The 20596-nt window shown below is 41.4% G+C and overlaps 2 protein-coding genes across 8 annotated transcripts in view; both read left to right on the top strand.

Annotated features, from left to right (window-relative positions):
• Positions 1–5611: 5611 nt before the first annotated feature.
• Positions 5612–13898, top strand: utp15 (UTP15 small subunit processome component). The gene is made up of 12 exons (XM_028578283.1): positions 5612–5775; positions 6484–6600; positions 7041–7133; positions 7289–7473; positions 7727–7905; positions 8324–8449; positions 11133–11268; positions 11394–11478; positions 12196–12351; positions 12577–12678; positions 12925–13058; positions 13200–13898. The coding sequence occupies exons 2-12, from the start codon at positions 6511–6513 to the stop codon at positions 13498–13500; spliced, it is 1587 nt and encodes a 528-aa protein (XP_028434084.1). The 5' UTR covers positions 5612–5775; positions 6484–6510; the 3' UTR covers positions 13501–13898.
• Positions 13899–13992: 94 nt separating this feature from the next.
• The window catches only part of LOC114555683 (rho guanine nucleotide exchange factor 28), a 39687-nt gene continuing 33083 nt past the window's right edge, over positions 13993–20596 (top strand). For 5 of the 7 annotated variants that reach the window (XM_028578257.1, XM_028578258.1, XM_028578260.1 and 2 more), the window contains exons 1-5: positions 13993–14320; positions 15181–15224; positions 18745–18886; positions 19724–19833; positions 20002–20188. In XM_028578257.1, the coding sequence (XP_028434058.1) occupies positions 15192–15224; positions 18745–18886; positions 19724–19833; positions 20002–20188 (472 nt within the window). In that variant the 5' untranslated portion in view covers positions 13993–14320; positions 15181–15191. Of the gene's footprint in view, positions 14321–15180; positions 15229–18744; positions 18887–19723; positions 19834–20001; positions 20189–20596 lie in introns of those variants that run through there. The other 2 variants (XM_028578263.1, XM_028578262.1) reach the window with 2 other exon arrangements.

Raw genomic sequence — 20596 nt, forward strand, 5'->3', positions numbered from 1 at the left:
CTGTCTATGGTTTTTCAGAATTTCTGTTTATACAAAAATGCGTCTTAGATTTATAGTGTTTTCTAAATAATAACATCTATCCGGTCAGGTGTTTGAAGACGAGCTGCACAAACTTGCTTTTTTAAAACTGACTAAAAGTAGTGACTTCTTGAAACTTTTGAAAATAAAAGCATTTTTATTTTTACGGTAATAATTTAGTGATAACCCTAACGTTTTAACAACCACTTAACATATTATTAATAACCTATTAATAAACTATAACTATTCACGACATAAACACACACAAATAGGTCAAATTAGTAGCATATTTCAAAAAGGAAAGTAAATTAATGTTATTTATTATTATTTATTCATTAAATATATAGGCCTATTAAACATTTTAAATAAATTATATATTTTAAATGCCAGTAGCATTTAAAATATATAAATATATATATATATTAAAAAAGGGGTTCCTTTCAGTGAACAATAAAGATATGCCATTCATAACTGAAGTAGTCACACTTCGTTGAACGCTACCTTAGTAGGAAATCTCACATACGCAGTTCTCTGTTTACACTTGGATATAGTAAAATCTGTAAAGACATTGATAGAATGCTTTTTGACTTCATCTGGAAAAATCGTATCCATTATATCAAAAAAGTGTTGTTATGAATAAATATGAATCTGGTGGGATACATTTTTTGGACTTCAATACCCTAAATAATACCTTTAAGATTAATTGGACCAAGCATTTTCTTAAAAACCCCGTCTCGATTTGGAATTTTATTCCCCATTATATATTCTCTCGTTTTGGTGGTCTGGGCTTTATTTTGAATTGTAACTACAATGTAGACAAACTCCCTGTACAACTGTCCAATTTTCACAAGCAGGTCCTCTTAGCTTGGTCTCTTATTTACAAGCATAATTTCTCACCTCACAGGTATCTAATTTGGAATAACAGAGATATTTTATATAAGAACAAGTCATTTTATTTTGAGAATTGGGTACACAATCAGATTCTGCTGGTGGACCAGCTATTTAATGTAGAGGGGCGACTTTTCTCCTATAGAGAGTTTTTATCAACATATAACTTTCCAGTTACATTCGCAATTGTATTTGACGCCATTCCATCAGGCACAATCATGCTTTTTAAGTATACTGGCAGACTTCCATCTATTGTCTCCCTCCCTGATGTGGCTGAATCACCAGTTGGAAGAATCTGTTTTTCCCAACTTCCTCATAATAATAAGAACATTCGTGCATTATTTCAGAAATAAATTATTTCTATTCCAAATGTTACATTTTATTGGAACCGATTTGTAAATGACATTGATTGGAAAAAGGTTTGGATGAAAACCTCTTCGGGAACCATCACCTTATCGTGGTGGAGAGGTTTGTGTGTCCCTATGAACCTGAGGGCTGTGTTGTCTGGAGCTGTGTGCTCCTGGTAGGGTCTCCCAAGGCAAAGTGGTCTCAGGTGAGGGGCCAGACAAAGAATGGTTCAAAAACCCTATGAGCCAACGAGGAAGAGGTGAAGTTACCTTGCCCGGAGGAAGCCCGGGGCCCCCGTCTGGAGCCAGGCCCAGATGGCGGGCTCGTCAGCGAGCGCCTGGTGGCCGGGTTTGCCACGGAGCCCGGTCGGGCACAGCCCGAAGAAGCAACGTGGCAACTCCCTCTCCATTCCATGGGCCCACCACCTGTGGGAGGAACCGCTGGGGTCGGGTGCGCTGGCACACGGGTGGCAGTGAAGGTCAGGGACCTCGACGGACCAGACCCGGGCAGCAGACGCTGGCTCTGGGGACGTGGAACGTCACCTCTCTGTGGGGGAAGGAGCCGGAACTGGTGCGGGAGGTGGAGCGCTACCGGTTAGATCTGGTGGGGCTTACCTCCACGCACAGTCTCGGTTCTGGAACCACACTCCTGGATAGGGGTTGGACTCTTTTCTTCTCCGGAGTTGCCCAGGGTGTGAGGCGCCGGGCGGGAGTGGGGATACTCACAAGCCCCCGGCTGAGCGCCGCTATGTTGGAGTTTACCCCGGTGGACGAGAGTGTCGCCTCCCTACGCCTGCGGGTTGTGGGGGGGAAAACTCTGACTGTTGTTTGTTCATATGCACCAAACAGGAGTTCGGAGTATTCGGCCTTCTTGGAGACCTTGAGTGGAGTCCTGCATGGGGCTCCAGTGGGGGACTCCATTGTTCTGCTGGGGGACTTCAACGCACACGTGGGCAATGATGGAGACACATGGAGAGGCGTGATTGGGAGGAACGGCCTCCCTGATCTAAACCAGAGTGGTTGTTTGTTGTTGGACTTCTGTGCTAGTCATGGATTGTCTATAACAAACACCATGTTTGAACATAGGGATGCTCATAAGTGTACTTGGTACCAGAGCACCCTAGGCCGAAGGTCAATGATCGATTTTATAATCGTTTCATCTGATCTGAGGCCGTGTGTTTTAGACACTCGGGTGAAGAGAGGGGCGGAGCTGTCAACTGATCACCATCTGGTGGTAAGTTGGGTCAGGGGGTGGGGGAAGACTCTGGACAGACCTGGTAAGCCCAAACGGGTAGTGCGGGTAAATTGGGAACGTCTGGAGGAGGCCCCTGTCCGACAGACTTTCAACTCACACCTCCGGCGGAGCTTTTCGTGCATCCCTGTGGAGGCTGGGGGCATTGAACCCGAGTGGACAATGTTCAAAGTTTCCATTGCTGAAGCCGCGGCTAGGAGCTGTGGTCTTAGGGTCTTAGGTGCCTCAAGGGGCGGTAACACACGAACACCGTGGTGGACACCGGTGGTCAGGGAAGCTGTCCGACTGAAGAAGGAGTCTTTTCGGGATATGTTATCCCAGAGGACTCCGGAGGCAGTTGCAAGGTACCGAGGGGCCCAAAGGGCTGCAGCCTCTGCCGTGAAAGAGGCAAAGCAGCGGGTGTGGGAGATGTTCGGAGAAGACATGGAGAAGGACTTTCGGTCGGCACCAAGGTGCTTCTGGAAAACCGTTCGCCACCTCAGGAGGGGGAAGCAGGGAACCATCCAAGCTGTGTACAGTAAGGATGGGACACTGTTGACCTCAACTGAGAAGGTAATAGGGCGGTGGAAGGAGCACTTTGAGGAACTCCTAAATCCGACTAATACGTCCTCTATGGTAGAGGCAGAGCTGGAGGATTTCCCTGGTGGAAGTTGCTGAGGTAGTTAAACAACTCCACAGTGGCAAAGCCCCAAGGATTGATGAGATCTGTCCAGAAATGCTCAAGGCTCTGGGTGTGGAGGGGCTGTCCTGGTTGACACGACTCTTCAACATTGCGTGGAAGTCTGGGACGGTGCCTAAGGAGTGGCAGAACGGGGTGGTGGTTCCCCTTTTCAAAAAGGGGGACCAGAGGGTGTGTGCCAATTACAGGGGTATCACACTTCTCAGCCTCCCTGGTAAAGTCTACTCCAAGGTGCTGGAAAGGAGGGTTCGGTCGATAGTCGAACCTCGGGTTGAGGAGGAACAATGCGGATTCCGTCCTGGTCGTGGACCAGCTCTTTACTCTCGCAAGGATCCTGGAGGCAGCCTGTGAGTATGCCCAACCAGTCTACATGTGTTTTGTGGATCTGGAGAAGGCGTATGACCGGGTCCCCCGGGAGAGACTGTGGGAGGTGCTGCGGGAGTATGGGGTGAGGGGGTCCCTTCTCAGGGCCATCCAATCTCTGTACAACCAAAGCGAGAGCTGTGTCCGGGTTCTCGGCAGTAAGTCGGACTCGTTTCAGGTGAGGGTTGGCCTCCGCCAGGGCTGCGCTTTGTCACCAATCCTGTTTGTAGTATTTATGGACAGGATATCGAGGCGTAGTCGGGGTGGGGAGGGGTTGCAGTTCGGTGGGCTGGGGATCTCATCGCTGCTCTTTGCAGATGATGTGGTCCTGATGGCATCATCGGCCTGCGACCTTCAGCACTCACTGGATCGGTTCGCAGCCGAGTGTGAAGCGGTTGGGATGAGGATCAGCACCTCTAAATCGGAGGCCATGGTTCTCAGCAGGAAACCGATGGAATGCCTTCTCCAGGTAGGAAATGAGTCCTTACCCCAAGTGAAGGAGTTTAAGTACCTTGGTGTCTTGTTCGCGAGTGAGGGGACAATGGAGCGGGAGATTGGTCGGAGAATCGGCGCAGCGGGTGCGGTATTACATTCAATTTATCGCACCGTTAGAGATTTAAAAGAGAGCTGAGCCAGAAGGCAAAGCTCTCAATCTACCGGTCACTTTTCGTTCCTACCCTCACCTATGGTCATGAAGGCTGGGTCATGACCGAAAGAACGAGATCCAGGGTGCAAGCGGCCGAAATGGGTTTCCTCAGGAGGGTGGCTGGCGTCTCCCTTAGAGATAGGGTGAGAAGCTCAGTCATCCGTGAGGAGCTCGGAGTAGAGCCGCTGCTCCTTCGCGTCGAAAGGAGCCAGTTGAGATGGTTCGGGCATCTGGTAAGGATGCCCCTTGGGCGCCTCCCTAGGGAGGTGTTCCAGGCACGTCCAGCTGGGAGGAGGCCTCGGGGAAGACCCAGGACTAGGTGGAGGGATTATATCTCCAACCTGGCCTGGGAACGCCTCGGGATCCCCCAGTCGGAGCTGGTTAATGTGGCTCGGGAAAGGGAAGTTTGGGGTCCCCTGCTGGAGCTGCTACCCCCGCGACCCGATACCGGATAAGCAGATGAAGATGGATGGATGGATTGGATGATTCCTCACAGATACTTGATAGTAAACAAGGTGAAAGAAGTATCTTTCAGAATAATTCACAGATATTACCCTACTAATCATTACATGATTACATTTAAAAGAGACATCAACACATACTGTTCTTTTTGTGAAGACCATCCAGAAACTGTTTTGCACCTATTTTGGCATTGCCCACACAATAGAACATTTTGGCAAAACCTCAGCAGATTCATCATTGATCATATTTATAAAGACTTTGCCTTATTGTGGAAGGATGTTATTTTTTGCTTCTATAAAAGTCATAAGATAAGATGTACTTCATTATGAATTTATTAATTCTTTTGGCAAAATTTCACATTCATAAGTGTAAATTCAGCACAAAAAAAAATAGTTTTGTACTTTTTCTCCATGAAGTTGAACATTATATTAATCTAATTTCTGACTCGAACAACAAAAAGGCTGTTAAACATATGGTCCTCTTTCTCTTCATAATGGCCTATATGCTTCCCCTGGCAATCCTATTTTATATTTTGTTTATCTTTTTATTGTTGTATGTTATGTATATTTTGGCTGTTCACTTGTGATTTGTTTATTTTCAATAAAAAAAAGAAAATATTAGGAAATGGTAATAGCTTATGCATAGAATGCCAAGACAAAGAAGATGTAGAATATGTCCTTTTTGCATGTGAGAAATCTAATGATAATAGATTACACTGGCAGGAAATGGAAGGAGAGAACTCAATGCATGATATACTTGAAGAAAAGGGAATGACAAGGGAGAGACTTTATTTATTTTTCTGAATAATACTGGTAAGAATATAAGTTTTTTGTTTGTTTTGAATTAATTCAAGCCTAGACTCCATGAAGTTCGTGGTATTACACACTCCTGTACAGTTGGTGGCGGTATAATATAAAAGTAGTAATCTGCCAAAAAAAGAAGAAGAAGGAAGTAGTCACGTTGTAATCATGGCGTCCTCCGGTGCACCGAGAGGCAACGTGATAACTCCTTAAAATGAGAAACTTTTGGTTTACTGGGACGACAAACATCGGTTTCATCTAATTTCAACAAATTATACTTAAAAAAGTACGTCTGCACTCACGGACGTTTTCTTTAAAAGGTGAGAATCATCAGAATGCACTTAAGTAGAAAATGCTAAGCGGCCAAAGCGTAGCTAACATTAGTGTGCGGAACACGTTGACTCAGGTTTCCTTTCTAATAAGCTGCTTTTGTTTTCAGACAAGTAACGTTACCAGTAGTGTAATTCTAACCATTAGGTAAAGGTTAATTAGCTATAAGCAATAATAAACCTTAGTGTAGAAATCGACTGTCGTGAAACCGTTAGCTTAACGTTAGCTTTTACGAATTGAATAGTTTGGTGGGTTGTGATGCTGTTGGGTAAAAAGTTTGAGTGTTGCCACTCAGCCCATGTTGTTGAATTTGATTACCTCTTTTTGCTGGTTGTTGGGATCAAGGTAATCTTGGCTAAGCTATTAACCCCTTACTATCCATTTTTTCCCCCCACTGTTATTTTCAATTAAATAGCTTTAATGTTGTAAAAAAAAATCATATCATGTTTTTTTTGTATGCTTGTTCCAGCTCCTTATTGAAGCAATATCATGTTTACACTGAGTTTAATAATCAAAGCGTTGTTTTATCAACAAAATGAAAAATATATTTGTCTGGGTTTGACCATTGGTGTGCTTCACATCAAGAGTTTCTATACCATTTGTACATACCAGCAAGTCAGTAGGGTTAAGAGGTTAACAAGTGTCATATCTCTTGCTATATGGTAATATTGATGTTTTTATTTTCTGTATCCTACCAGACTGATTATTTCGTGATCTGCACAGAAATGGCTTCATTTAAACCTACAAAAGTCCAAGTCTATCCTAAACTTGGAGAGAAAGTCACACAAGACACACTGTACTGGAAAAACTACAAGGTGAGTCTCTTCTACTGTATACTAGGGCTGCACAATATATAGTTTTTTTTATCATCATCGCAATATCAATTGGCTCAATATACACATCCCACTTAATAATTTAACTGTCCTTCTTTTTTTGTGGTACCTTTTGATATTCAACTCAATGTTCAATTTGTGCAATAGAAGAATTTTGGAAATGTCTTCCTTTCGTTGGTTTTAAATTCAACAAGCAATTTTGTTTTATTTTAGCTGAATACTGAAACAGAAGAAATGCAGAACTGAGCACACTAATATCTGTTTATTTATCGCAAGTAATATCATTATCGCGATATTCAACAAAGTTATCGCATATTTTCCTCATACCATGCAGCCCATGCTGTATACTGTCTTAATATTACTGTGAGCTAGAAAAGCACATCCCTAATGTTGTTTCTCAATCTTTAAATCTCCTCTCACAGGCTCCGGTCCAGATAAAAGAATTTGGAGCAATCACAAACATAGATTTCTCCCCAGTGGCTCCGCATAACTTTGCGGTGACAGCATTCACAAGAGTATGTTGTTTTTTCCTTGTATGAATTTAGCATAGTTGTGTTTATTCAAATTGATCCGTGTCAACCTCTTATAAAACAATTCTAGATCCAGTCGGTCCTCTGAATAATGAAGTGTAATTATGCCATTTCCCATTCTAACTCTGGTTTCTCTACAGATCCACATTTACGGGCCGTTCTCCCAGGAGCCCGTTAAGACATTTACACGTTTTAAAGATACTGCATACTGTGGGAGGTTCAGGTCAGACGGTCAGCTGCTTGTGGCGGGATGTGAGGACTCTGTGGTCCGGCTGTTTGATGTCAGTGGCAAGGTGGCACTCAGGATGTTTAAAGGACACACAAAGTAGGTATCCCACATGTCACCATCCGATAGTGTTTTAGTTGTGCTGTCCTGGCCTAAAGACTGAGTATTACAAAATAGACTTTGTTTGAACATCGGAATTGTTGAATGATGATCTCTTGAGTGATCCATCGACTGAAATTTGTGATGATCTCAAGAATTCTGACAACCTTTAAAGTGTCTTGCTGACTTAATAACATCTGGCTGTGAAAGTGCACTGATGTGTATTTTTTTGTCTCATTTTATTTCTGTTCAGGGCTGTACATGTCACAGACTTTACCTCAGACCGTTACCAGATCCTCACAGGGTCCGACGACTACACCTGTCGACTTTGGGACATCCCAAATGCCACTGAGCTCAACACCTACCAAGAACACACAGATTACATTCGCTGTGGCGTCACAAGCAAACTCAACAGAGATCTCTTCATTACTGGTGAGATGGAGGCAATTTATGTTTTTCAATTTGTGTTAGAAAAAGTGAAAGTTAGGACAGTAAATTCACTTTAGCATCAGTGTTTGGAGCATGCCATAATTTTTGGATCTTTTGGGATCAGTAAACTTTTTCAATAGAACCACTAGGAACATCATCTGTCCCAGTGGCTTTTAGATTAAACTGATTTAACACAGTCAAAATCTACGAACATTAGGCTTTTGACTAGTCTTTTATTTTCTATTTAATTTTTTTTTTAGTAGAATAATTGAATAATGAATATGTTAAGTCAGTAGTAGTAGTAGTGGTAGTAAACTCCAAATTCTGCTATTGAGTTGTGAGTGCCACTGCAGATGAAAGTGTGAGGACCAAGATAAAAGTGGTCTGTTTTTGCATGACTTGCAATTTGTTTTTATCCTAGGATCTTATGACCACACACTGAAACTGTTTGATGCCAGAGCGGATAAGAGTGTGATGACCATGGACCATGGCCAGCCAGTGGAGAGTCTGCTTCTCTATCCTTCTGAGGGACTCCTCGTCTCCGCAGGTAATCAGCCATTCTGATCATCATGTTCAGTCAGCGCATCCAGAAAATGTGCCCACTAGTTTTCAGACCAAACCCAGATTATGTTACTAGTGTTTAATGATTTGAATTTAAAGGTGCTGACACACGAGGAAGACCGTAACCCTAATTTTTGCGGTGTGTCCCGCATCGTCAACCCTTTATTCTGCTTTTTGTTTTTATATAAAAACCGTGAGAAAGTGTGACTTGTTTCAGTCCTATCCATCTGGCAAATCGCCTCTCCACAAATGGATGCCTGAAGTCCCTGACCATTGGCGTCGCAGCCCCTCAGTGAGAGGAACCTCTCTGATTGGCTGTTCAGCTTAAGCAAATCGGTGCACAAGAAGAAAAACGAAAGTTAGGAAAGCGAGCAATCACAGGGCACACACAGAAGGCTCTTGTCATTTTTCATCTTATCTGATCAATACATATAAGGCTGGTCAAAACTCAAACTGGCCAAAAATATCGAATTGAATAGTTCTTCTTAAAAACAGAGGTTCAAACTATTTGAATATCTAACAAGATACATAACTACTTGTGCAGGTGTATTTATTTCATCATAAACATGTCTTTTTAAAATATGTCCATATCTACACATTACAAAATAAACTAATAAAATAATTTACTGTATTGTAAATCTTACGGTACTACTTGAGACCTCCCTTCCTCTCTCTCTGCATCATGGTTGGTGCTAGACTGAGAACTGAGCCCCATAGCAAGCAAGATAGCTAGAATTAATAAAATTGAACAATGTTATATTCACACACTCTTGTAACTAAGGCTGAGCAATTTGATCAATTCTGCGATATAAATCGTTATTTTATTCCTCAAGAAAGTATCGATTTTTATGCCGCGAGTATTGATAGATAAGTCCCATTCAAATCCCCCGTGTTTACCCCCGTCCACGTTGCAGGAAGAGCGATTTGGTCAGCCAGCCGCTAGTGTCGTTGTAGAGCAGTCCAACGTCAACTGGCGGCCCTCCGCCAAAGCTTTTAGTCTGGCCCGCAGAATAATCATGAATTCACAAAATGTAAAGAGGAAAAAATGTGTTCTGTTTATCATTTAAAGCATTTAGAGCAAAAACCCAGCCCCCTGTATTTACATCTCCATTCACATGCCGGGATTCTCTACAGCGATGACCGAGCTCCACACACACAGCTGAGCCGAGGGTGTGTGTGTGTGTGTGTGTGTGTGTGTGTGTGTGTGTGTGTGTGTGTGTTAAAACACGCAGCACCTGACCGGGAACGATACAGAGTTACCAACGGCCGCTGGGGCAGATTAACTCACGCTGGTCTCTTTTCTGTAAATAGGCTACAATTAAACCTTTGTGAGTAAAAAGTCAATTCTTATCAATGCACTCACCTGTGTAGACCGGCATCAACATGTAGAAAGCGACATTCCAATCTGCTCAGTCCACCGCGCTGTTTTACGCAAACACAGCTCTACTCTGCAAATAGCAAATTTTTACAATCAAGCTAAAACAAAAGCTGTCGGTTTGTAGTCTAACTGTTTATCTTAGTTTGCCGGGAATCTGGAAATGTTGACAAATTCTTGTAAACCTCACTGCTGGCTGAACAAACCAAACTCTCCGCTGGAGTGGACAATCTGGAGCTACTTAATATGCACGTGAATGACGCGATCGTTATGTTCAGTGATGATGATGCTGGTTGTATTATTTTGCCACAACATCGTTTCATTGCAAATGAGGCATACATGACGAGTGCATAGCCTGCTTATCAGTCCATTCATCATTAAAGCTGGGCTTTTGGCTTTTCCACTTCAACTTTTTGCTTCAGCATCTTTGACAGTGACATGTTTACCTGACAACAGCCTTTCTTTCTGCAAGCATTTTCCACCAATCAGGATGCTGCATACTACAATAATCTTTTTCATAATCACAGACTTTAACCATCACTCCTCAGTGAACTGCCTCCTAGTCTGAGATCTTTTTCTAGTTAAAGAGCCAGTTATCATTAGGGAGTTTCCATGTTTTTTAGGAGTTTGCTCACACTAATACATGTAAAAAAAAAAAAAAAATAGCATTAATTCAGTAAGAAAGGGAAAAAGAATAGGCGTATTAGGTATAACATTTTATTTTATTTGAAAGTCCGGCCGCCAGAGTGCTTAGAAAAATTCTGAAAAAAATGTAGTTGATGATCCCTGCTGTAGACTCTCTGTCCAGTCAGAGACATATATTGTGTAATTGATGTTTTCAGTTCAATTAATTAAATCCAAGTAAATGGAACACTCACAAGCTGTCACCAAAATCACTCTGTCCCCTTTAAATCTTTCAGAAAATGATGTAAGTGTATCGAATTATATCGAATCGTATCGTTGGCCGAATATCGTGATATATATCGTATCGTGAGCTATGTATCGTATCGTGAGATTAGTGTATCGCTACAGCCCTACTTGTAACGGTGTAGGAAAACACATTGCTATTGCCAGATAATGACAACTTAGTTTGGCTCATTTTCTGTAAATGACCCATGCAAATGAAGGCATGTTGAATGGAATTAGCAAGCTAGCCAACTAGCCGGCAGCGGGCTGCTCGGTCACAACGCTTCACAGAATGTACGTGCTAGTTAGCAGTCAACTGTAGTCTTTTTCAGTGTGTTCAGAGGCAGCTTTTTGGCCAAGAAATGGAAAATCTTTTCACTCTCTTTAGGGGGGCGCCATGTGAAAGTGTGGGATCTGCTAAAAGGAGGCCAGCCTCTGGTGTCACTGAAGAACCATCACAAAACTGTCACCTGTTTGTGTCTCAGCAGCAACGGACACAGACTGCTGTCAGCTTCTCTGGACAGGTACGAGGACAGGTGTATGTACAGCATGCATGTCTGACATAGCACTCATCTGTCAGTTGCATACTTATTTGATAAGTATTTTTATATGAACCTGATTTAATAGAGAGCCTCTGTTTGCATTTCAGGCATGTAAAGGTGTACAACACCACCAACTATAAAGTGGTCCACAACTTTGACTACGCTGCCTCCATCCTCAGTCTGGCTTTGGCTGTAAGAAATGACATTTTACCCATTACCACTATTCTGTGATGTTCTATGTTTTTTATTAGTTTTATTAGGTGTAGAAAGGTGGATCCAGATAAGTGAAGCAACATTTTTGATAATTACACAATAGTTGATTACATCACCCAAGATGGGAAAATGCCTTATTTGGCTGACTGTGGCAATAAACATGCACACAAAAAAAGCACCGAGAGATCAGTTGTTTGCTTGTATCTGAGTTGCACCATCAGAGGGAGCTGTGATTTGAGAGAACAGCTCTGAGACTGCGAGGTGATAGATTCAGTTTCTGCAGCGGCCAATAGAAATATCTAGTATTGCCAGAGATTTTAATTGATTTAGAGATTAAGTGGTACATCCTCTCCTCTGTGTTGGCATGAGGGTGTAGGGTTTCCAGAACACAATGTGCAACCTCAGAGTGCTACACTCCTAAAAGGAAATGCTGTCCCAGCTGTAGCCATGGCCTATAAAAATGATTGTGTCCTCTGGAGTTCTTTTGTATTAAAGGAATTGTTGAATGATGATCTCTTGAGTGATCCATCGACTGAATTTCATGATGATCTCAAGAATTCTGACAACCTTTTAAACTATATTACAGACCTATCAACATGTGGTCATGAAAGTGAACTGATGTAAATTGTCTCACTTTATTTTTGCTCAGGGCTGGAATTCTTGACAGTAAAACTATAAATGTGTCTTTCTCCTCAGCCGGATGATGAGTCCATCGTTGTGGGTATGACCAATAGTATCCTGAGTATCAAACACAGGAAAAGCCTCGAAGAGTCGAAGGAAATCTCCAGTCAACAGAGACGACAGCCGTCGTATCGTGTTTTTGTGAAAGGGAAGAACTACGTCCCTAAACAGGTATGTTTACATTTAGTTATCATGCAGTAGCTGAGGTCAACAGTCTGAGACATTATGTGATCATGTATGATTATTCCCAAAAGAAATGTGCTGACTGAATCATACAAAAGACAATGTAAAACTGACCCTGGCTAACACCTTTTATTTATCACACGGAGTCATTCTATAAGGCTTTTCTTTCTCACCATTGTTAATTGATTTCTTGGTTCTCCGTCTTTTTCCCAGGATGATTATCTAGTCAGCAAGCCAGTGAAACAGCATTTGGCCAAATATGACAAGCAGCTCAAGAAATTTAACGTATCGAAGGCTTTGGATACAGCTCTGGAGGTATACATTTTATGTATTTATAACATTAGCAATAATAATAACTCGGTTGGCATCATTTTCTTTATTTTTAAAGTTGTTCAATTTGTGATCTAAAGCTGTGACACATGCTACCTTCCTGTTGCTGAGTTGTACAAACTCACTACACTGGATATATGAAGCTAAACAGCATCCCATTTGCATAAACAAACATCCCAAAAAGGTGGTAGTATGATTTTACTTATTAAGTATTTTAAATTGTATTTATAGACATGGACAAGACTGAGAAAGCCAGAGATCACAGTTGCTGTTATAAAGGAGCTAGATCGAAGAGGAACATTGAAAAATGCTCTGGCAGGAAGGGATGAACAGGGGCTCGCTCGGTTGCTCAACTTCCTCATAGGGTAAGAAGCAAATAAAACGGCATTACTCAAGTCGACTTTACCAAGTGTTGATATAGTGTTTTTTGATGCATTGAATTTGGTAGCTTGCACATCCAAACGTGCAGAAATAATTTGCAACATAAATACTTGTTTCTTCTCCAGGAACATGGTTGACCCCAGGTTTGCTCCTGTCCTCGTAACAGCGGCTGAGATGATCCTGGACATTTATCAATCCATAATCGGACAGTCGCCAGTTGTGGACCGGCAGCTGCTGCGTCTGCAGGAGCTGCTGGAGAGAGAGATTGACTACCAGCAGGACCTCCTGGAGGTGCTGGGCATGTTGGACACAATGTTCGCCTCCTCCCTCCCTAGGAAGGAGGTGCCATGCCCCGGCGTCAGCAGGGCTAATGGCCTGGCTCAGGGAGAATCGAGTATCTCAAGACCACAGGTTCAGGCCACCTGAGGCTTGTAGCGGGGCGAAGTGGCTTTAGACTGGGTTAGAGTTCCTTTACAACTCTAAAAACATCTTTTTGAAACATCAGACTACCAACATTACCAAACAAACATTTTGGTACAGGTTTTAAGAGACTTACAAACCCATGGGCTCACTCTGGTGTTTTAACTCTGCGTGACTGAAAACACAACAGGCAACACATAGAACATGCATTTACTGTATGAAGAATCTCTGGTTGTGTGAATGTGAAATGAGTACTTTCCAAAGTAAATGTGGCGTGTGTCTGTGTCCGCATGCTTGTGTGTTTGAATGATTTAACTGTTGGTGTCTGCTTTTGTGTTTTCATAATATTTGGCATTGGCAAATGTTTTATAACCAGATATAAATAAATCTTTGTAATATTGAAACTGTGTAATCATAATTGTGTCCAAATCGGCTCAAGTCTCTGATAATAAAACCGATTTCAAGAGGTAGGGATGATGATGAAGTTGCATCCCCCTCCACTGGATGTCGCTGTAACCTCAAAGAAACTTAACTTTCACATGGAGGAATTTGCATTTGGGCAAACGGAAGACAGAAAGCATCAACACTGGCGGAGAAGAGGATGCTGTGGGTCAGTGGAGGCTGCAGCTCAGACTGGTAACAGCAGTGCCACCGACTCAACGCCATTTCTCAACTTGTAGCTTTGAGACCAACACTTGAATTAGCAGTTAGCAAAACGAGGATGTGTGCTAGTTAGGTGCTCTTTTTTTTATTTTATTTTTTTTTTTTAACCTCAATTTAAGCGGACTGTCAGGATTCTTCTGCCGGAGTTTGAGCTCCACTTAAGGTAGGTTCGTCAATAATCATTACCCTTTTTGTACTAGCTCTTGACTTTTTCAACGTGTCGGTTTCCTATGATATTATTGACAGTTTGCTAACGTGTCAACCCTGGTCAAATGGTAAAATGTAGCCCTGTAAAGAGAGCCTCATGTATTTTGCAGCTAAATAGGTCACGAAGTATGAGTTCAGTTCATTTGAATTATATATATATATAAAAAAAATGTTCCTAAAGCTCGTGTTTGTGATATTTAACAATAAAAATGCAATCTATTGCCAATAATACCCCAACTCTTATGAGCAGTTTTTGTCATAAAACTAGCACACATACAGTCTTAAGTCCTCTCCTCTTGATTTGTTTTTATGCTTTGCCTTTGTTGACTTTAATATTTGGATTATGACTACATAATTATGAATGTAAATGGAAAGTATAATGTGACTGCACAGCAAACAATATCTTAAAAATGGTTGTTATGCCAAGACCTTGCTGTTGTGTCCAATTTAGGAAGTGGCCATTGATAAAGAACAGAGCTAAACCCTGCAGCTCTGAAACTCAATCGATTTCCTACTTTAGCCCTCTCTCTCACACACACACATACATACACTTGGTGTAATGATATTGTCTCCACTCCAAGTTAGAAAGCATCATCATTAAAATCATTATTTAAATACTTGAGATCAAAAGATGATTCTGTCTCATCGGAGAACCTCTGACTCTGCTAGGCACGGATTAGGTTGGATAATCTCTAGGATCAGAGGAGCAGGCAGAATAACCGAAATAACCAAAAAAAGAATGAGGAGTCACGTGGCTACTGGTGTGTTTTCATTTTTAGTCTCAAATGTCTGTTTAATGTCCATCTTTGCCTGCAGTTGCTGTGCAGATGGAGCTGAGCAGGAGGAAAGTGCCTCTGTATGTGAGTATGTGCTCCAGTTTGAGTTCTCCAATTAATGTCGAGTTATTTATCCCTTAGGAAAATCTCTGCATATTGAGTTTGGAATGCAGTGAGGGATCGGTAGCCTCATTTATAAGAACCAAAAGTCCGTGGCAGAGATGTCATGCTCATGACCAAACCATTATGTGTAATGAAAATACATCAAATGTTGTATCTAAAAGGATACAGGTGTTTTCTGTTCATGGATCAATACAGTACATGTAATTTGATCAAGTTCACTAACGTCACTAATGTTACTGTTTGTACAAGTTTTTTAAATTGAGGTTTGGCTCTAGATAGGATGAGGGCACCAATGTGACAGGAGACCGATGTTTTGGGTTTTGCTGTTGGACTATTTGAGCACTGAATCATATTTTGATAGGAAAACCGTAACCTTATCCATCAGCACAACGACAATAGCAGCCTGGCATTTGTGTGTGTAACTAGCAAATCAGTAACTCTGTGATTCATTCACAGTGATTTTTTTTTTTTTTGTTTACTTATTCAGAGTTGGAAAGGAACTTGTATTTTCTATCAGTTTGCCTTGTGATATCTCTGGTCGTGTTAAACCTTTGAATAAATCTGTTGTCTATGAGGTTAAGATGTAGTCAAACACTGCAGGATTGCGGTCAACTATTATTTTATTGGTTTCAGTTTGGGATCTTAACAACTTATGTAAACATTAATGAAGTTTAAAGGGGGGATGCATTGCTCACACTTTATTAATTTGACATGTTTTAATGCTGTTTTCCTTTTACTTGTGTTTACTAAAGGTTACCAAACTTAAAGGTGCTGTAGGTTGGATTCTGTAGATCCAGGACTTAGCCAAAAAATGTGAACATCAACAACTTCTCAGTCCCTGCCCCCTTTTCTGCAAAGCCCAAAACGTTCTCTTAAGCCCCTCCCCCCACAAGGGAGAATGAATGCATGTGCATGAGCAGTGATTGACACGCAGTTAGACAACCCCCCCTGGCCCTGATTGGTGCATCTGAACAGGGAACGGTGGATTTTTGCAAATCACACTACAGGATGTAGGTGGTGCCAGAGGAGCCAGATCTTTTTTTTTTTTAATTACCAGCTTCATGTAGTTCTACTCGAACATAGTGTCAGTTTCAACAAATATGACAGAAAGTTAGTTTTATAAGTCTTACCTACTGCACCTTTAATGTAGACTCACCATCTTGCCCGTTTCATGTAATGAAACCCCTACTCCTCAGATACTTTGGTGCTTCCTATAGAGGCCCACAAATAAATAAATGAACACAAATATGCAACAGCTAGATTTTAAAAGCAGGAAGAAAGACAGTTAACCAGTGTTTTCACAAGACTATTCTAGAGCCCATTCCAGTGGCTCTGTGAGGCTTGGAGCAACATTCTAACATCAGCTTGCCAAGATGCTCACAATGACAATTCTCACATGCTGATGTTTAGCAGGGAATGTTTACTATGTTCATCATCTTAGCCTGTCAGCATGCTAACATTTGCTAACTGACACTAAACATAAAGTACAGCTGAATTTAATGGTAATTAGTTTTGCAGGTATTTGGTCAAAAACCAAAGTTTATTCATTTGTGGTCAACATCTAATCAATCACACAGAGGTGAGGAGAAGCTGTGTAGACATTACAGAATTTGTGGTGAACCTGGTGCTCTCTCTGTCAATAAATAGACAACTGGGGATAAAGAAATGGATAAGGGAACCTGAAGGGGGAATTAGGTGAGACGGAAAGACATGGAGGCAGGATTACTCACAGTGTCTCTTTCTGAGACAGCGAGAGAAGCAAAGAGAAAAGCCTCCCAGTTTTATAGCGTTAGAAATTAGGTCAGCTGTTGAGCTGATTTAATTTTGGTAGATTGGGAGAGAGACTACATAAAAAACATCCTTACACTTAAACTTTTATACCATCCAATACTAATCTGTGACGTTCATTACATTTCAAGTCAAGCCTTATAATTGAAATTTTTAGTGTACCTTTCTTTCTTCAACCTGTCTCCTCTACTCCTGCCTCAGTCAGTGGTTTGATATGTTTCCCAGAATAACCCACACAGTATTTCTTGTGGCTGCATTGCTGTCTGGTCTACGGAGGCCACTGTAGGTGGACAAATGATGTCTTCTACAATAGATTTCTTCCCCTGACACTGGTGGATGTTGGTGTAAAACAGCAGTTTTTTTTTTTTATTTATTCTGAGTGATTGAAACTATCAAATTCAGTTACAGATGCATTACATATCTTACATACTGCAGCTATTTATCCACAGTAAAAAGTTAACAACCAAACAACAACATGGGCGTAGAAATGTTTAAAGCTGCACTATACAATCAATAATGGGTTAAATGAGTTTGAGTTGTGTGAAAGGGTAGTTACACATTCACAGATAATTATTACCCAACAGTGCAGTTCACCTCAGCTCTACAAAGCTTCTTAGCCTCTTTGTTTTGGTTTTACGGCCTGCAGCTTTATACTTTTTGGTTGAGGCTCTCATCAACCCCTGTGTTTTCACGAAAAAGCTCCGATAACCTCATAGTACAATCCCTGCCCAACAACAAACAGCAGACTGGCAAAGTTATCAACCAGCTGTTGAACATAGAGGAGCATTTAGCTGCTGAAGAGCCAGCTATTTCCCTCAGGAGTTGGTGGAGACCAAAACAGAGCTAGAGTGAATATTGGACTTACATTTATCAGGTGGACACAAACATAAAAATGAGTGCTTATGTTGCTATATATCTGCTTGATGTGTAAATAGGCAACATGTTTGCCATATCAACTTTATAAGGGGATAATATGTTAGTGTTGTATTTACAACTTATCTCGCTGTCCCCAAGTGGTCAAAAAAACAATAAATACCGCTTTAAATATTTTAAGGTAGATTATCTTCAAAAGTCCAATATCCTGATCCTGAAAATCCTTTTATCGCCTCCTCTGTTGCATTGTTGGCTTAAAGTGCAAGGAAAAGTTCATTCTGAACGGCTGTCAGTTTTCTTTTTAATACTTTGTGTTTTTGTTGTGTTTATTTTGTAACTAAGCTATTTCTCCCTTTAGTATTTTGTTAAACTAATATCACACAAATATACCTTTGTGCTAATTACATCTTCCCCAAAGTTTTGTACTTTTTTAATAGCTCAGTAAGGATTTTTATATAAAAAACTCTTTTGCATGATATGTCTATGGCTGGGCTAACGATTGAAATATTTCTGTAGTATTGAAAATGTCAATACCAAAAGCGTGTTTCACCGGGATCAAAGTGTTCTGGCCTGCTGGGATCAGGGCAGGTATTTGCAGTAGACACTAAGACATTCCTGTTTTTATTGAGTGGGAAAGCTTTATTGTACCCTCAAGAGGCATGCTGTCAGGGGATTTGGTGTTCTTTACAGAAATGTAGAACATGGCGTCAGAATAGAGACTTACTCTAAAATCAGCCTGTATCTTAGAAATATGTTTTGCTCTCTAGCAGCTTTCTTCTTTATTTCCCCTCTCAACCTCTCTAACCTTTCTTTATCTCAGGGCCAGGCAAAGGTATTTGCATTGCTGGAGGGTTTAGACCCCGTGCCTGAGGATGCAGAGGTCTACGTTGTTTTGGAAGGATCCACACTGGTCCATGTCACCATGGCTCAGAGTGATGTAATGCTCTGCTTTATAGTGCCTGGTATGTTCATGCCTATGCCTGTATGATGTGTTATTGTAAGTATTTTGGGGTAATTTGTTATCAAAAAGGGAGAATGTATTTAGAAAACCATGTTCAGACATTAAGCTGCATCCTGACAATCCCATGTTTTCCACTGCTGTCTGTGATATACTCCCGAACAGTACATCACTATTTGAATCTTTGCACACACGCACGCAAACACACCACACGCACACGTACATACACAGTCTGTGACTTGAGGTCTGGAAAGGCACAGAATCTTATCAGCTTCCTCTCAGGAGGGAAACGGCTCCATAAACAATATGTCAACATTGCTGAGCCTCTGTGTAGGTTGACACAGACGACAGGCAGTCCTGCAGGCTTGTGCACTCTACAATAGCTGAACTATTAAAAGCAGGTCTCCTTCTCCATGAAAAAAAGAAAAGATGCCTATATCAGTTTACAAAATGAAAATCTGAGAACATTTTTAACCATTTATATTTTGGACTTGTTACCTACAAACTGTATAATTTAAATTGTTTTCATTTACTTATCACAGACTTCTTATTTTTAGATTTCTTTGCACACATCAATTTCGGCTTGTTTTATTACAGTGACTTGAAACTGCTAACAGTGACTAACCCTAACCCCTTTAAGATAGATGATCAATTATTTAGTTTGCTGTATTTTTGTTGCATGAGAAGGAAGTTGCAGCCAGTACCTTATCATAAAATTAGGAATACAATTAGATATAAAGATGTAAACATGGGTCTCATACTGTATATAACTGCTCTTTTCCATACAAAGAGATCTGCCCTGACCAAAGTCTGGCTTTTGCCATGTTGTGTCCCTCTTTAGGACATAACCTGGCTGAGGTGGTCTCTGTCCAGGCCTATCTGTGCTCTGAAACCACACCCCTCACCTGGGTGGGCGGAGCTTCATTGGAGTATGTCCAAGATGATGCTCAGGTAGGGAACATACACAAATGTGATCCTATACAAACATGACCTCCTTGTCGGATGTAATCATTTCACCTCAGTTGCATAGAAGTAGTTTTGGAGTTGCTGTTTTTTTTTTTTGCTATTGCACACCATTTCTTACAGATTGTATCTTATTGATGACCGCTTTATTCTCAGGACCTGGCGGAGCACCTGGTGATCCACGGACATTGCCTGAGCTCCACAGATCACAAGGAGCTGAGCAGCCTCTTCAACCTGGGCCAGCAGAGCTCTCGCTGGGCTATAGATCGCCGCGTGGCCCTGGCCATGGCCAATCTGGATATCCCTCCAAACTGGAATGTACTGGGGAGCCACTGTGGAGACGGTGAGAGCAGGATAATCTTATCTTGGTGAACAGGCATTCCTGCAAAGATATGTTGATCAAAAGCACCCCACTTATTTTTTTTTTTTATTATACAACAGTGTCTGTTTAAAACACACATTGCACATTAGATAGATAAAAGATGAATACATGCAACTTTGCATTGCAAATTGACAGATGAGGAAGATTTAGGAACATTTTAATTGGGAGAAAATAGTGTAAAGATGCACATTTTTGTCTAAAGAGGGATTTACTATACATATATTATTTATGTCAGTTCATGAAGTCTTGTGGGCAGTTAGTGAGCAGAGATAGTTGACAGGTTTTGTCATAACCTCATCTCTCAGCATCTCACTGGAAACTTCGAGCCAGTGCTACCCAAGGAAGGTGAACTCTTCAACTCCCCTCCAC

This window comes from Perca flavescens, chromosome 5 (genome assembly GCF_004354835.1).
Source record: "Perca flavescens isolate YP-PL-M2 chromosome 5, PFLA_1.0, whole genome shotgun sequence".
In the NCBI taxonomy this organism is placed as follows: domain Eukaryota; kingdom Metazoa; phylum Chordata; class Actinopteri; order Perciformes; family Percidae; genus Perca; species Perca flavescens.

Coding starts and splice junctions, on each gene's coding strand:
- utp15 (XM_028578283.1), top strand. CDS start 6,511: ATGGCTTCATTTAAACCTACAAAAGTCCAAGTCTATCCTAAACTTGGA. Junction 12,679..12,924: donor CTTTGGATACAGCTCTGGAG/GTATACATTTTA, acceptor TTGTATTTATAG/ACATGGACAAGACTGAGAAA. Junction 13,059..13,199: donor TTGCTCAACTTCCTCATAGG/GTAAGAAGCAAA, acceptor TTTCTTCTCCAG/GAACATGGTTGACCCCAGGT.